The following is a 17175-nucleotide window of genomic DNA, read 5'->3' as shown; positions in this document are numbered from 1 at the left end:
CTATTTCTGAAAGAAATGTATTTACCATGCAGGTTAGGTAAGTTGAATGTGAAAGTACAGTTGCCACTTCCAAGGATTAAAACTTATAATTCTCCATAGAATTTAGACTTGGATGCTTCTAGTTTTCAACAAATAATTATTCTCCACAACAAAAACATACAGTTTCATGTGTTTAAGCAGTTGATAAAGGATCCCTTGGCGTCTGCATACAGAAATAATTATAGAGGCTTGTGCTGTGGTGTAGCGGATAAAGCCATTGCCTGCAGTGCTGGCGTCTCATATGGGCGACGGTTGGAGTCCTGGCAGCTCTGCTTGTGATCCAGCTCTGCTATGGCCTGGGAAAGCAGTGGAAGATGGCCCAAGTGCTTGGGCCCTAGAAGAGCTGGAAGAAGCTCCTGGCTCCTGGCTTTGGATCAGCCCAGATCTGGCTGTTGTGGCCATGTTGGGAATGAACCAGCAAATGTGACATCTCTCTCTGTCTGCCTCTGCCTCTGCTTCTCTGTAACTCTGCCTTTCAAATAAATAAATAAATAAATAATCTTTTTTTTAAAAATGATAAAGGGTTATTCATGGACATAGCCTACATAAGCACATGAGAAGTCTCTCCCCTTCTCCTTTTTAGTTAAATCAGTAACCCTTTAAATTTTTGAAAGAAAGAAAAAAAAAAAACAAAAACAGCCATGGTTCAATATTTAGTTATATCACCTTTTTAAAGACAATTTATTGCTTTTTAGTTTTATTATTTTAAATCTTTATTTATTTTCATTTACTTGAAAGGTAAAGTGAGAGTGAGAGGGGGTCAGGCAGAGAGAGAGAAAGCAATATCCTCCATTTGCTGGCTTACTCCCAGATACCCTCAACAGCCAGGGCCTAGCCAGGCTGAAACCAGATCTCCCTCATGGGCAGCAGGGGCACAAACACTCAAACCATGATATGTTGCCCTGCGGATGAGTTAGCAGGAAGGTTGATTGAAGCCAGAGTAGCCAAGACTCAGACTAGAACAGTGTCCATCCCATAATTTCTGTTTATTGGAAAGTCAAAGAGAAAGACAGACACAGACAGAGAGCTAGAGAGCTTCCATCTGTTAGTTCACTCCTCATTCCCACAATGGCCAGCACTGGGCCAGGCTGAAACTGGGAACCCAAACCAGATATCCAAGTGGCAGGTATCCACCTACTTCAGCCATCACTTGTTTCCTGCCACCGTATGCATGAGGCAGAAACATGAGTCAGGAGCAGAGTCAGGACTGGAATGCAGGCACTCTGATACAGGATGTGTACATCCCAGCCAGCATCTTAACCACTGTGGCAGGCCCCTGCCCCAACCTAGCTTTTGTTTTATGCATCAGTTTCACCTATTTCTTGATAGGCATGTGATTTGTTCATTTCTTGATTACGGATGGATTATAGTACCATATCAATAATAATGTTTTGATTGTACAACTTTCTATTAAATACAGAATTTTACGTAGCTCCATGGAATACACAATTCTTATAAGGTATGGAAGAATGTTCAGTGAAAAATAGGTCTTCCCTGTCTTCTGGACATCCGCATCTCCTCATAGTAGGTAACTGCTATTTCTGATATCTTGTATTCACAATTTCGCTCTAAGTAGCACTCTGACCTCAGACTCAGTCCTTAAGGCATTTTTGTCTGGAAGAAAAGCCCACGAGAGCATTTCAGGCATGGAAAACCAAGACACTGTGGCAAAAAATGTCTCACGTAAAGGACGTTGGTGGGTGAGACCCCAGTCGAAAGAAGTGGTCATCAAAGAAGGAGGTACTTTTCACTGAAGGGAGGAGAGAACTTCCACTTTGCTTTTGGCCTTGTCTAAACATTGATAGAGCTTGTGGATTCAAAAATCTTCCATAGCCTAGGCAGCTCATGTCAAGAGTCTTGAGTGATCACTGATCACTGACGTAAGGTGTTAATTGTTAAATTAACACCAGGAATCACTGTGCACTAACTTCCCATGCAGGACCTCTGTCTTCAAAGAGTTATATTATGAGAATTAACAGTAAAACTTTTTCTCGAAGATTTATTTTGTTTTAGTGTATTAAGCGGAGAATATTCTTATGTCTCATAAGTTTTAGTTACGCCTAAGAGTCCAACTCCATTGCTTATTTTCTTAGGTGCCTCCTTAACTAATGAAAAACTCGTTCTCAAGGACTTACTTTCTTTTAATGTACTGAGTGGAGGATTCTCATGTCTCATAAGTTATAGTTGTGTCTAAGTGCTCGCAAAACATGTGTCATTTTTGGATGCTTCTTTAAAGTTAATTAAGTTTCTAAAAAAAAAAAGTGAAATTAACTTTGAGATACAATGATTTTGAACAGCCCTTGTCTTGACTGTTGAGGAATGTTTTTCTTTTTTTCATGCAAATTTTTTGAACTCTTTTTTTTTTTCTTAAGATGTTATTTACTTATTTGAGAGGTAGAGTTACAGACAGTGAGAGGGAGAGACAAAGAGAAAGGTCCTTCTTCCATTGGTTCACTCCCCAAAAGGCTGCAACAGCAGGAACTGCTCCAAAGCCAGGAGCCAGGAGCTTCTTCCGGGCCTCCCATGTGGGTGCAGGGGCCCAAGGCCTTGGACCATCTTCTACTGCTTTACCAGGCCATAACAGAGAGCTGGATTGGAAGAGGAGCAGCCAGGACTAGAACAGGCACCCTTATGGGATGACGGTGCCGCAGGCAGAGGATTAACTTAATGCACCATAGCACCAGCCCCTTGTACTCTTTACTTATATAGAGTTGGTTTTCTGTGTATAACATTATTTGAAAATGGATCTTAGGAATGGGAGAGGAAGGAGGAGGAGGGATGGGAGGGTGGGTAGGGTGTGAAGAATCACTGTATTCCTAAAGTTGTACTTATGAAATGCATGAAGTTTGTATTCCTTAAATCAAAGGTTTTTTTGAGGGGAGAAAAAAAGAATGATTTTGTTGATAAATGAACCTAACACATCTAGGCAGGTTATATATCCCATGGTTAAGATAAAGTTATTATCCATAGGCTATAAGTTACTATTCAGTTATGATATAAACAATTAAAAACAGAAAATGTGGAAGTTGTTTTTCTAGCTGTGCTGCTGCTGTTGATTTAAGGTATATGTGGTGGTATAGCCCCCTTAAGTGTGCTGCAGTAGTGTGTGTTAAGTGGCCACCGTGTGTATCTTTCCTGCAAGTACGTTCTCCTTGGCCTTAACTGCAGGTGTTTAAAGAAGGACTTTGATATTTTTGCTTAGTGGAGTAGCTGATTTGGCCAATAACATGAAACCATTATGCTTTGTTCTATCATTTTATGAGATATGTAAGGTCATTCTGAGAAGTAAAGCTTAATTGTGAATCCCATCACATTCCCTTCAGTTATAACTTACTCCAGAGCTGAATGTTCACTCACCTGTAAGGCAGCAGGAACACAAATAAAACCTCCTTAGTTATGTGTTCTCTGGAAATACTGTAAAACCTTGAGAGTACAGAAACTCAAATGGGGGATGGTGGAGATGTCCCCAGAATTGTGTTACACACTTTAATTTGTTACCCTACAAGCAATGAGGTTGTCATTTTTCTAATTATATATTGCCTGTGACTGTTCTTCTGGGAATATGGAATAAAAGGAAAGTGAAACCAGAGAGGGCTTTGACTGACTGTTAGAAAACTTTAATAATTAATTAGAGAACATCTCTGGTACCACAGGGTCAGGGGGCAAGAAGGAGCATTGATCCATTTAATATATAACGTAGATAAAGCTTGTTCTCCTTTATGTATTGTAACACTTCAGTTGTTGTTGCATTGGTATAAGGGTTGGCTGTTAATAAACAGAGCAGCCAAAGATGGATTGTGCTAGTGTATAACTGTTTTATGAGGTTCGATGAATTCCTTTACATTTAAATTGTAACATTTACAAATCAGATTGTGAGTTTTAATACCAACATTTCATAAGGTATTTAAGTGTCTTACTTTTGACCTGAGAAACCTTTTTTGGTTCTTTAAAAAAAAAAAAAAAAAAACTTGCTTTAACTTTTGCCATACTTTCATAAGTATGAAATAGCTCTTTTGTAAATTTGTAAATCTCAAATTAATACTATTAATGCATGTTGGATATTATATGTGACCTTCTGTGAATTGGTTGTTCATTGGAAGCTGCCTTTCTTCATTTTGCTTTAGGATTATTTGTTTTGAGGGCATTTCTTTTTAAAAGACAAATTTTTGTTGTAATAAGAAACTGCATTCCCAAGCAGAATTTCGCCCTGGGATCTTGAATGCTTTGAGTCTGGTAAAGAGCCCTCTCCTGTTGTGTGGCTGCTGTAGAAATGCTGTTTTTAATAAGTACCAAAAATATATTGAAGTTTGTCCTTGGATGAGAGTTTATCACTGTTGCCCTTTGGGTGAACTTTGAGCCTGAGCTGTTTCATTCAAGGCAGCATGATGTCATTTAACTCACAAATTTCTCTGTTGCTAGAAAAAGGAATGTTCTCCTAAATAACCTAAAGAACTGAAAAATTCTGGCACAACATTATTCACCTCTCAGGTCTCCATGGAAGGCTTTAGCATGGTAAAGGATTTTTATTGTTTGCAGGGAAGGTGGGGATGTGATGGAGAGTAGTGGAAAACAAGAACAGCATATGGTCCTGAATCTGAAGACTCCTTTTTTCCATTGGCCATGTAAAACTCAGCAGCCATCACATTCCAGCTCATGCTCACTTCTCCAAAGAAGAGACTTTGGATTGATTGTGATTGGCTAATTGATTTCTTTGTTTCTTTCCAGCAGAGCTTTCTCCTCCCTCCCTCAAGTTAAAATATTTATTTATTTAAGAGATAAATGGTAAACTCTCATCTGCTGGTTCACTTCTCCAATGCTGGGAACAAATTGGGAACCCAAGAACCCAGCTTTCCCAGGTGCTTGAGCCATCACCTGCTGCCTCCCAGGGTGCGCGTTTGTAGGGAGCATGGACTGGGAACAGAGCTAGGATTTGATAGCAGGCTCTCTGACGTAGGACGTGGGTGCCTTAACCACTCAGCTAAACACTTACTCCTTATTAATTAATTTAATCTGTCTTTATGAGTTTGTGAATGAAAAGACTAAGTTCTTCCTAGATGTAAATGTACTGCATACTTTTTGTTTCCAACTGAACTTTAAAGTAGAAAAGGGGCCGGCGCCGCGGCTCACTAGGCTAATCCTCCGCCTTGCGGCGCCGGCACACCGGGTTCTAGTCCCGGTCGGGGCACCGATCCTGTCCCGGTTGCCCCTTTTCCAGGCCAGCTCTCTGCTGTGGCCAGGGAGTGCAGTGGAGGATGGCCCAGGTGTTTGGGCTCTGCACCCCATGGGAGACCAGGATAGGCACCTGGCTCCTGCCATCGGAGCAGCGCGGTGCGCCGGCCGCAGCGCGCCTACCGCGGCGGCCATTGGAGGGTGAACCAACGGCAAAGGAAGACCTTTCTCTCTGTCTCTCTCTCTCTCTCTCACTGTCCACTCTGCCTGTCAAAAATAAAAAAAAATAAATAAAAAATAAAAAAATAAAGTAGAAAAGTGAATCAGTATCTCACATGATACGTTTGGGGCAGCATTTGTACCTTTTTTGAGGAGCAGTAGCACTATGGTTAATTTCAGGGAGTAGAACGAGCTACTTCATATCAACCAGAGTTCAGAGTCTAGGATTTTCCAAGAGTGGAACTTGTGGTTGATTGGTTGTACTCTCTCAAGCATCCAGAGCTACAGCTAAGAGAAATTGTTACTGGAAGTTAATGAAATGTCGTGGAAGAATAGAACAAGAACAGACCAGAACCTCAGTTTTCCCCTTAACTATTTTCACAAACAAGCACTGCTCTGTGGTAGTGTTAGAGTTTGTGTTAGTTTCTGTAAAGAGGGTGCTTACAACCTTTGTGTGGTTGGTCTTTTAACTTTAAATCTGTTAACAATTCCTTTTTTTATTTCTTTAATCTAAACAGCAATAGGTGGAAATAATTTTTATTTTTCTACCTTAAAATAATACTTAAATCCTATAAACTTCAATTTTGGGAAATCTGATATTTTTCATGAATAGCCATGCCCAATACACTAAAAAGAATAATTAATTGCATGCCTTGGTATAAAATATATTCAGTATATTAATGATAAAACCTTATCTCCATCTTCTAAGTGGAAGACTAGATTTGTTGCAGATGAATGTAAGTTATTCAGATTTATCTTTTTCTTTTTTTTTTTTAAAGAATTTGATTCCATGAAATTGAGGTTTTACTGAATTGTCATGAGGTTTAAATTTCTCTAGGACTTGTAATAAATCATGCTTGGAACCTTGGTTCAAACCTACCATAACCAGTGTTAAAGGGATGGATATTTAAAGAAACCTAATGATGTCCATAAAGATGTCTTTAAATACAATGTTTCTCACTGTAGCAAAAAAATCTTTTCATAACTTAATACATTGTACTTATGGTTCACAAATTCACAAATACTGCATTTTCCATGAGTAAATTAAAAATATTCTGTACCTATTGATCCTTATGTTGTAGAATATATCTACATTCAAAACCAGAATTCTTCAAAAATCTATAGTTTTGAAACAAAGTCAATCATGAATTGACTTTGGAAAGCTAAGAGTTTTTTATGTAGAATTCAGCATTCAGGCCATTATTAAGGGGCCATTTAATCTTTCTGCTCATAGTTTCACTTGTTTTGTTCTACTGATTTGGAAGCATTTTGACTTAGATTTACAAAACTAATTTGTAAGTTCTGCCCTGAAGCAGATTTGTTTTTGTTTGCTTTACACATAAATAAATACAAAAATACATAAATATATTATACACACCCATTATCACTGTAAGATAGCAAAATGTACTTAGTGAATTTTTTTCCTTTATTTTAGATTTTATTTACTCACAATAAGCATGGTTTGCTTCCTGAGAACATAATATAAACAGTCTGGTTCATAGTTACCTCATAATGGCCTACTCATCCTGTCTTTGCTTGTTGATCTTTATTTGTCAAATGCGTGTGTGTATAGGCAATGCTTTGAAGTTGTATTCTGTTGAGTAAATAGATTGCATATCCTTTTGGTTAGGTAGATAAGGTATGTTTGAAGTTACTGAACCGAAGGTAGGGATGGAACATGACAACCCGTTAATCTCGGCATTCCATATCCTTCTCTTGTACCAGTTTATAATGTTATTTAAACAATACCAAACATTGTTTAGGAAGCTGGTATGTATCTTGCTCTATTGCATTTGAAACTGAAAGATGTATAACATTCATCTGACTAAACTCTCCCAAGTAAGTTCTCATTTTTTCCCTATGTTTTAGAAAATGTGAAAATATTAAGCTCAACCAGTTATACTCTCTTCAAAGGTTGCATCTAAATTTCTAGGGCTTCCAAGGTATAAAGTGTGAGATAAAGAGTTGGAAGATGTTTTATCCTCGTAGTTGCTCGATTCCCCGCTACACAATGAGCCACGGTTCTTACCCATCTCTGCATGATCCGTGCTTGTTTCAGCTCCTCCTCAGTCAGCGCTCTGGGATGTGTCTGCATGACTCTGGCACACATAGAAAACGTTTTCTCACTTAAGCATGGGGCACATGGTGACTTTGTCACAGACCTGGCTCTGCAGACACACAATGTGAATACTGTTCTATTCTTGTACCGTGTGGGATCATATCAGACTTTATTTCAATCTTTTTCCTTATCCATGAGTAAACGTTTTTTAATCTTTTCCCCCGATATATCACTTTTTTCCCAAGTCAGAGAATGTAGAGAGTTTTCCATACCTGTATTAGGGTACAGTTTAAAGTTTCACTACATGTAAGGGATGGGGAAGGCTCCTTATTTCATATTTCATTATTATCCCACATGGCTTGTATCTTTTTTTTTTTTTTTTAAGGTTTGTTTTATTTAGGGACTGATGCTGTGGCATAGTAGGTTAAGCCTCCGCCTGCAGTGCAGGCATCCCATAATGGGTACCGGTTCATGTCTAGCTGCTCTTCTTCTGACCAGCTCTCTGCTAATTGCCTGGGAAAGAGCATAGGATGGCCCAAATGCTTGAAAGGCAAAGTTACAGAGAAAGAAAGAGAGAGAGAGAAAGCTTCCATCCACTGGTTTACTCCTTAAATGACCATGATAACTGGGGCTGAGTGAGACCAAAGCCAGGAGCCAGGAGCTTCTTCCAGGTCTCCCATGTGGGTGCAGGGGCCCAAGGACTTGGCCATCTTCTGCTGCTTTCCCAGGTGCATTAGCGGGGGGACTGGATTGGAAGTAGAACAGCTTGGACTTGAATTGGAGCCTGTATGGGATGCTAGTGTCTCAGGCCATGCTTTTACTCACTCTGCCACAACGCTGACCCAGAGACTTACATCTTTTTTTTTTAAACTTTTATTTAATAAATATAAATTTCCAAAGTACAACTTTTGAATTATAGCGGCTTTTCCCCCCCATAACCTCCCTCCCATCCGCAACCATGCCATCTCCCACTCCCTCTCCCTCTCCCATCCGATTCTTCATCACGATTCATTTTCAGTTATCTTTGTATACAGAAGATCAATTTAATATATGCTAAGTAAAGATTTCAACAGACTACACCCACAAAGACACACAAAGTATAGAGTACTGTTTGGGTAGTAGTTTTACCGTTAATTCGTATAGTACAACACATTAAGGACAGAGGTCCTACATGGGGAACAGGTGCACAGTGACTCTCGTTGTTGATTTAACAATTGACACTCTTATTTTTGAAGTCAGTAATCACTCGAGGCTCTTGTCATGAGCTGCCAAGGCTATGGAAGCCTCTTGAGTTCACCAACTCTGTTACAAGGCCATATTAAAAGTGGAAGTTCTCTCCTCCCTTCAGAGAAAGGTACTACCTTCTTTGGTGGCCCATTCTTCCTGTTGGGATCTCACAGAGATCTTTCATTTAGGGTTTGTTTGTTTGTTTGTTTTTTGCCACAGTGCCTTGGTTTTCCATGACTGCGAAACTCTCATGGGCTTTTAGCCAGATCTGAATGCCTTAAAGGCTGATTCTGAGGCCAGCGTGCTGTTTAGGGCATTTGCCATTCTATGAGAGACTTACATCTTTGTATTGCACATCTTTTGGTGGATTCAAAACATCTTTAATTAGAAAACTGTTTGTAGTTTATAAAATAAAATGACATGGAACTTCTGCTTACAATCTTGACTTGGTAACTCTGCAATCAGGTTTATGGTTCTGTTTCTTAGATGAGTATTTCTTTGGAGTCCTTACTACTTCCTTTGGAAAGTGTGAGTCGTGGAAAGGATCTTCTGGTCCTCCTGCTCGTCCTCCTCCCTTTTCACTGTGGCAAACTCTGAACATACACAAAACTAGAGAACTAATGCAATGAACCTCCCTGACCAGAAATGATCAGTTCATGACCAGGCTTCTTTATTCCATATTGCTATTCCCTGCGCCCATGCCAGCAGGTTTTTTTTTTTTTTTAATTGTCTACATTTTTGTGATGGATAATTAACTGTCCAACCATTCTGGTGCCGTTTCTTAGTCTGGAATCCAAAACTCTAACCGTCTATTTACTCCTTCTTGGCTGCTTATTCTATGACAGGTACTAGTCTGGGCTCAGCTTGTTTATGAAAAATTTATCTTAGGTACTAGTTGTGTTTTTTGACAGGCAGTTAGACAGTGAGAGAGAGAGAGAGAGATAGAGAGAGTAGCTCCCTACTAATGACATGGAAAAGCAGTGGAAGATGGTCCAAGTGGTTGGGCTCCTGCACTCAAATGGGAGAGCTGGAAGAAGCTTCTGACTGTGGCCTGGCACAGCCTTGGCTGTTGGGGCCACTTGGGGAATGAACCAGCAGATGGAAGACCTCTCTCTCTCTGTCTCTCCGTCTTTCTCTGTAACTCTGCTTTTCAAATAAATAAATCTTTAAAAAAAAAAAAAAATGCTGGCGCCTTGGCTCACTAGGCTAATCCTCCGCCTGTGGAGCCAGCACTCTGGGTTCTAGTCCTGGTTGGGGCGCCGGATTCTGTCCCAGTTGCTCCTCTTCCAGTCCAGCTCTCTGCTGAGGCATGGGAAGGCAGTGGAGGATGGCCCAAGTGCTTGGGCCCTGCACAGTGCAGCGCGCCGGCCATAGCAGGCCTATGATGCTGGCATCCCAAATGGGCACTGGTTCGAGTCCTGGCTGCTCCACTTCTGATCTGCATCATAGGCAGCAGTTTTACCACAATACCAGCCCCCTCCTTTTGCCTTTCTAACTCATTCTTCTTGCAGTCTTAATCACCTCATGTAGCCCCTGTGGGCTCCTGGTTGTTACTGAAATATACCCTTTGTATCCCCACCTCAAAACCTTGTGCTTTGTCTTCTCAGTCTTCCCTCAGATATCTGCATTACCTCTTTATTCCCTTCTTTTTTTTTTTTTTTAGATTTAAAAGTATTTATTAGAATCAAGGACTTCCAGCCAGAGTGGCATGGAGGGTGGCTTCCAAGAGAGGAGAACCCAAAGGGGACTGGTGGCAGTCAGCTTTAAGTACAATTTCATAGGAAAAAGAAACAAAACAAAACTGACAATCAGATTGGCATTCAGTTACGAGGTGGGGACAAAAACCATCAAAAGAGCTCATTCACAGTTCTCCATCCTGTCTGGCCTGCTAAGAGTGGAAGCTCAGGAGGAGCTCCCTTGCTATCTCATGGTCAGTTTGGAGATTCTAAAGGAAGAAGAGCAGCCTGTTTTGGGGTCAGGAGCAAATATTTTACACCCCAAATTCCATTGGGATCCCCTGACTATCGATTAACCCATCTGACTCCTTACATTCCCTCTTCCCAGATGGAAACCCTAACATCTGTTAGGAGGAATGCGCAATGATTGCTCTGGCTGCTTCATGCTGAAAAGGGGCATCTTTGGGAAGGGGAGTCAAGACAAGGTTGTAGCAGGAGGTGGCTTCTCAGCAGGAGGTGGCTTTTCCAAGGGGAAGCAGTATCAACTTGCAGAAACTGCTTCCATAGGAGGTTTCATGTGCATGGCCACCTAGAACTTCACTTTTTTAAGTCCAGAGAAAACGAATCTAACAAGCAGTTTAAACTCCCAGGATCTAAAATCACAGGATCTAGAAGCAAGGATAGAATCATTATTAGAGGCCCTAAGAAAAGTGTCTAAATCATGAGCAAGTTTTTTCATGGAGAGGCAAATACAAACTGACAGAAAGGGCTTGAAAATAATCAGGTGAGGTTAAGGCCTTGTCAGGAGGCTCAGACCTATCGATATCTCTTTACATGTGGTACCTCATAAGGCAGGCACCCTGTTGACTTCTGTTACCTAGCTGGCCTGGGAGGAGAGCTGGTTTGAAGAGAAGGTGGGGGTGACATTTCTAAAAGGAAAACATTTATTAGTTAATATACAGTTCTGCCTGTAATGTTGTTGACCCTACTTGGCCATCCCCTTAACAGCAGTGGTTGCTTTGGAAGCTGGGCAAGTGAAAGGCTTGGCTTTTTAGCTTAGAGTGAACAAGGCCTGTGGCTCTGACCTGGGTGTCCTTCGACTCCAGGGCAGGTCTTTTTCCATTCACCCAACTCTTGGCTGGCAGAGCTGCCAGAACTCTTCATAAGCTGACTTCTGCTGAAGCCCTGGCTTTCCACATCGAAAACCAATGCAGTGGACTGGCCTGTTGGGTCTCTGATGGCAGATCACTGTGTAAAGCAGCCATTAATTGGCCTGCCACCTGTCTTTGCATTGCTTCTGCAGCCCAGCTTCCTCCCTCTCCTGATTTTTTGTTAACGCAGACAAGAAGAAACCTATGAGAGAATGCAAGTCATGGTGTTATCAGAGAATGGCAGGGTTCTTGGCGCAAGAAAGAATTCAGGCGTGAGACAGAGAGTAGTGGGAGGTAAAATAGCAAAGTTTATTAGGGCAGGGACAGCCGTAAGAACAGATGGGCACCTCTCCAGACAGGACCTGAGAGAGAGTGTGCAGTCGCTTGGACTGGAGCGAGGAGCCAGGTTACAAGGTTGAGTAGAGAGATTACACCTGACCAGGCCAGACGAGCGGCTCAGCAGAGAGGCAGAGGGCTGAGTACGCAGTCCGGTTGAGGCTGGGGTTTTTTAAGGAGATGGGTCTTTGTCTTCACACATCTCTTCCTGAAACAAAGGATTTTATGGGTGTAAATATTAAGAATCTCCTATCTGAGTTTTCCCCTAGAGGAAGGCTAGATGTCCTTAGTTTAGAGGAAGGGTGAGCAGGACCCCCTGGCGAATCAATCCGGAGCAGGGTGTTCGAGATGCAGATACTGGGCTGCATCTGGGAGACTGTGGAAGATTTGTCAGGCAGAAGGGGTGGGGACCTCCACCTGGCAGGTTATCTGGTAAAGGGGGCAGGGCAGGATGGGAATGCCAGGCTGTCCCTGAAACATTATCGGGATGACTCTGAGATGCAGATGCATATGCTGGACTTAGACTTTTTCTCTTTAGGCCTGTTACACACACATAAGCTCATATCTAACTTCCTACCTAACAATGGGGGTGCTCCAACCGTAATCTTTGGTGCCCTAAACTAGAAATCTGTAGTCATAAGCATCTTCTGATAGTGGTTTTCTTTGAGGTGGACAATGCCCATGAGGAAAGCTATGTCAAAATGATGACCACCTTATTTATTAGATTTTAAGTCATTAGTAAAACTCTCTCCCTTTGTTTGGTTAAAAAAAAAAAAAAAAGCGAGCTTTTGCCTGTTTACTGTGCCCATGGCAGAGTCTGTGGAATCATAATTTAGGCTATGCTATTTTTAAAAATTTTTTTTAACTTTTTTTTTTTTTTGACAGGTAGAACTATAGACAGTGAGAGAGACAGAGAGAAAGGTCTTCCTTCTGTTGGTTCACTCCCCAAATGGCCACTATGGCTGGCACTGCGCCAATCTGAAACCAGGAGCCAGGCACTTCCTCCTGGTCTCCCATGTGGATGTAGGTGCCCAGGCACCTGGGCCATCCTCCACTGCCATCCCGGGCCACAGCAGAGAGTTGGACTGGAAGAGGAGTCCACATATTTGAGGACTAGAACCTGGTGCCCATGTGGGATGCTGGCGCTGCAGCCAGAGGATTAGCCAAGTGAGCCACGGCGCTGGCCCCTCAGCTGCTCTACTTTCAGTCCAGCTCCCTTTTAATGCACCTGGGAAATCAATGGAAGATGGCCAAGTCCCTGGACCCCTGGACTTGTGGGAGACCTGGAAGAAGCTCCTGGCTCCTGGCTTTGGCCTCATTCAGCTCCAATTACTGTGGCAATTTAGGGAGTGAACCAGCAGATGGAAGATCTCTCTCTCTCTCTCTCTCTGTCTCTCTCTCTGTCTCTTTCTTTCCCTGTAACTCTGCCTTTCAGGTAAATAAATATTTTTTTAATAAGCTATTTGGAAGGGGGTTCTACATTTTCCTATGAAAGACTGTTTTTTTTTAAAGATTTTTTTTTTATTTGACAGGTAGAGTTATAGACAGTGAGAGAGAGAGACAGAGAGAAAGGTTTTCCTTCCGTTGGTTCACTCTCCAAATGGCCACTCCAGCCAGTGCTGCACTGATCCGAATCCAGGAGCCAGGAGCTTCTTCCTGGTCTCCCATGTTGGTGCAGGGCCCAAGCACCTGGGCCGTCCTCCACTGCCCTCCCATGCCACAGCAGAGAGCGGGACTGGAAGAGGAGCAACTGGGGCTAGAACCTGGCGCCCATATGGGATGCCAGTGCCGCAGGCGGAGGATTAACCAATTGAGCCACGGCACCAACCCCAAAAAGACTGTTTTCTTAAAAATTATATTTATTTTTATTTTATTTGAAAAAAAAGGAGGTAAAGACAGAGAAAACAAGATCTTCCATCTGTGGCTCAGTAGGCCAGGCCAAAGGCAGGAATGCATTCTGAATGTCCCACATAGGTGGCAAGGATCCACCTGTTACCTCCCATGTGCATGTTAGCTGGGTTGGAAGTGAAGCCAGTACTTGAACCAGGGACTCTCATATGGGAAGACTTAAGAGGTGTCTTAACTGCCGTGCTAAAGGGCCACACCATGACTGAAATTTCTGGTGGGATAATATATGGTTCAATATATTGTGTTGAAACTCAATTAATGTTTGGTGAATCATTTTCTTGTTTGCACTAAGAATGGGTCCTCTTCATATGAAAAAAGACTGTAGTCAGAAACTACATGTTTCTTTGGATAAATTAATTTTTTTGAGTAACCGAGAGTGCTTTTAATGAAATATGCATTTTTGTGCATACCACATATATGAAATTATAAGACGAACTCTTTTAAGCAACCTTAAAGTAATCCTTCAATGAATAGGTTTGACACTGATCCTCATTATACGTTGCTGTTAACATTGTCAGTCTTTTTCCTTTATAGTGAAAATATATCATTGCTAATTTTGTATAGAAAATGTACCCTGAATTATAGATCTTTCATATTCCTAAAATCTTCTGGAATTGCTTGCTCTTTAATTGTTTGAATTGCCTTGGTGCTTTAAATGTTTTATAAGTTAGGACAGTGTCCATGATGCTTGTGCCCAGATCTCTTTTCCATTGCCTGAATTAAAGTGGCTTAAATCCATTTTCTTTGTTCTATAGTGGTGCCCCCTGGAAGTCCTGGGCCTATTACTCGACATGGGTCCTATGACAGTTTAGCCTCTGACCATAGTGGACAGGAAGATGAAGAATGGCTTTCACAGGTAAAACTCTGAAGTATTTGGGTATTAATGTCAAAACAATAATCTACTATTTGTTTTTATTCCTGTCCTTAGAGAAAAATGAGAAGAATTGGTAACTCTTACATATTGATATTCTTTGTCAGGAATAATGTTACAATTATATACATAATATTTTGTATCAGTCCATACATACGTGTGTGTGTGTGTGTGTGTGCACTTTCATACAGAGAACATTAAAAGTGTGTATCTTTTAGGTAACCCATTTAAAGCCCTTCAGGCCCTGGGTTTTAGACAGACTCTTTGGAATAGATTTGTATCAGGTTTGAAACAAAAGTTAACCATGATAGTATAGTGTAGCCATTCATGAATCTTTGGAATTTGTTTGTGAAACCAGTATTTTCTTGTGACTGGTTCACAGCCTAGGCACTAGTGGTACATGAGAGTTTCCTAAACTGCTTTAAGGTTGCTTCTGGTCGTCTGAACCAGTCCTGTAACCTCTTTTAACTGACCCTTCCTCCCCTTATCAGGTAGAGCTATCTTTATCTCCAGAGATTTGAAATTAAAAAAAATGCTTGGGCAGATTTCAAAATGATGAGGATTACAAATGGCTTCATTACAAATGCTGTTATGTCTGCTTTAAGTTTGACATCTCTTGGTGAAGTGAATGACCTGTCTCTGATTGCCAGCCTGGAGCTTTTCATCAGACAGGTGCCTCAGAAAGAGTAGGACCACTTATCATTCCATTACTTTTTCAGGAAAGCTTAGCTTGGAAAACCAAGGTGAATCTACAGACTCAGAGAATCAGTTTCTAGGTCCATGGATTCATTTAATCACACCCAGTGTACTCATAGGAGACTCCTTGAAGCAGAGTTGATGCTTCAGTTGCTGGCATAGGGAAGTCCACCCTTTTTTTTTTTTCCTGATAATAAAATAAAGTGAATCCAAAATGCATGTTTCTTTTCCCCAAAATGAAAATTTCTGAGAATGCTGGCAAAGAAACCAGTGTCCTTCACTTCAGCTTTTCAATTAGAAAAAGGGGTAATGTGTGCTGTCAGTGTGAAAGTATATCCAATATGTTTGTCCTGCACTCAACAGGAGAGTGAACTGAAACATCTGGCCATCGCCTCAGTGAAATTGCAAAGGCATCTGTTTACCTCTCGGCTCTGTGACACTGATGGTTTTGAGCTTAAAATACACAGAACACTTTATCTGTGGCCTAATTTACATTGCCGAATACAACTACTTGAATCAGAAATCACTGTCCTCAATCTGAGTATTTCTCTCCCCGTGATTAGTGGGAATGTGAATATTGTTCCAAGACCGTGATGTGTTTGCCCGTTCAGACTCACAAACACAGAGCTATGTTCTGTGAACATTTTCAGTTATGTTTTGTTAAGAATTAATCTCTGCAATCAGAAAAATGTGATTCAATATAAAAGAACTCAGGGCAAAAACTCAAGGCACATGGGATGTCAGTTCCATAAAGAATTCTCTCAGCTGTGGATATAACAAGGGGAAAATGTTAGAAATACCGTAGACTTACAGCAAAGGTTTGCACATTGAGTCAGTTATTCAAGTTGATCGTTTGTAAAATCTTGAAATATGAGTACACTCGGGTTTTGCCCAGTGTCTCGTATTTGCTGCTTCATCTGTACAATGTCTAATATAACTTTGGCAACATTTCCTGCCCTCTCCATAAAGCATGAAATTCATAAAGAATTTTGATATTACTGTTTTGCAGCATATTAAGTGTTGTGTCAACATTCATGGGCAATTGAGAAGACATTCTAATTAAGAATCATTATTTTGAGAACAAAAAAATCTACTTTGAGAGAAAATATGTAATGCTTTCTCCTTTTCAGAGTGGATTTTTAGGGATCTTGAATGCAGTCTCATAACTATTATAGTATTTAATGTGGAAAGAAGCTGGTATTAGGTGTTTTGTTTTGTTTTGTTTTTTTGACAGGCAGAGTGGACAGTGAGAGAGAGAGAGACAGAGAGAAAGCTTGTCCTTTTGCCGTTGGTTCACCCTCCAATGGCCGCTGCGGCCGGTGCATCTCGCTGATCCGAAGGCAAGAGCCAGGTGCTTCTCCTGGTCTCCCATGCGGGTGCAGGGCCCAAGCACTTGGGCCATCCTCCACTGCACTCCTGGGCCACAGCAGAGAGCTGGCCTGGAAGAGGGGCAACCAGGACAGAATCCTGCGCCCCGACCGGGACTAGAACCTGGTGTGCCGGCGCCGCTAGGCAGAGGATTAGCCTTGTGAGCCGCAGCGCCGGCCGGTATTAGGTGTTAAAAGTTATTTCAGAGCCTTTCTTTTCCTTAGATAGTTCAAGAACAGCTTCACAATTGTCATGAGCTTGATCCTCTGTGAAGGAATTGCTTTTATTCTGTGGATTAATAGGTGTAGTATTGAGTGCATGCCCACAACATGGGAAGCACTGTCTAGAACAAATGGAAAAGGTCAACCCCAGGGAGCTGATGCTAGTTATATGAAGCAAGCAACTTGTTCTTTTACTTCCTTGGGACGTTTGTGTTGTGTGTATGTATATGTTATA

The 17175-nt window shown here is 41.4% G+C and overlaps 1 protein-coding gene across 6 annotated transcripts in view; it reads left to right on the top strand.

Moving 5' to 3' along the window:
- Positions 1-17175, top strand: part of BCAS3 (BCAS3 microtubule associated cell migration factor) — a 602204-nt gene that overhangs the window by 299150 nt on the left and 285879 nt on the right. For all 6 annotated transcript variants that reach the window (XM_062215515.1, XM_062215514.1, XM_062215517.1 and 3 more), the window contains one exon: positions 14540-14640. In XM_062215515.1, the coding sequence (XP_062071499.1) occupies positions 14540-14640 (101 nt within the window). The remainder of the gene's footprint in view (positions 1-14539; positions 14641-17175) is intronic.

The sequence above is a fragment of the Lepus europaeus genome, chromosome 18 (assembly GCF_033115175.1).
Source record: "Lepus europaeus isolate LE1 chromosome 18, mLepTim1.pri, whole genome shotgun sequence".
NCBI lineage: Eukaryota > Metazoa > Chordata > Mammalia > Lagomorpha > Leporidae > Lepus > Lepus europaeus.
This window is presented reverse-complemented; position numbering and strand designations above follow the sequence as displayed.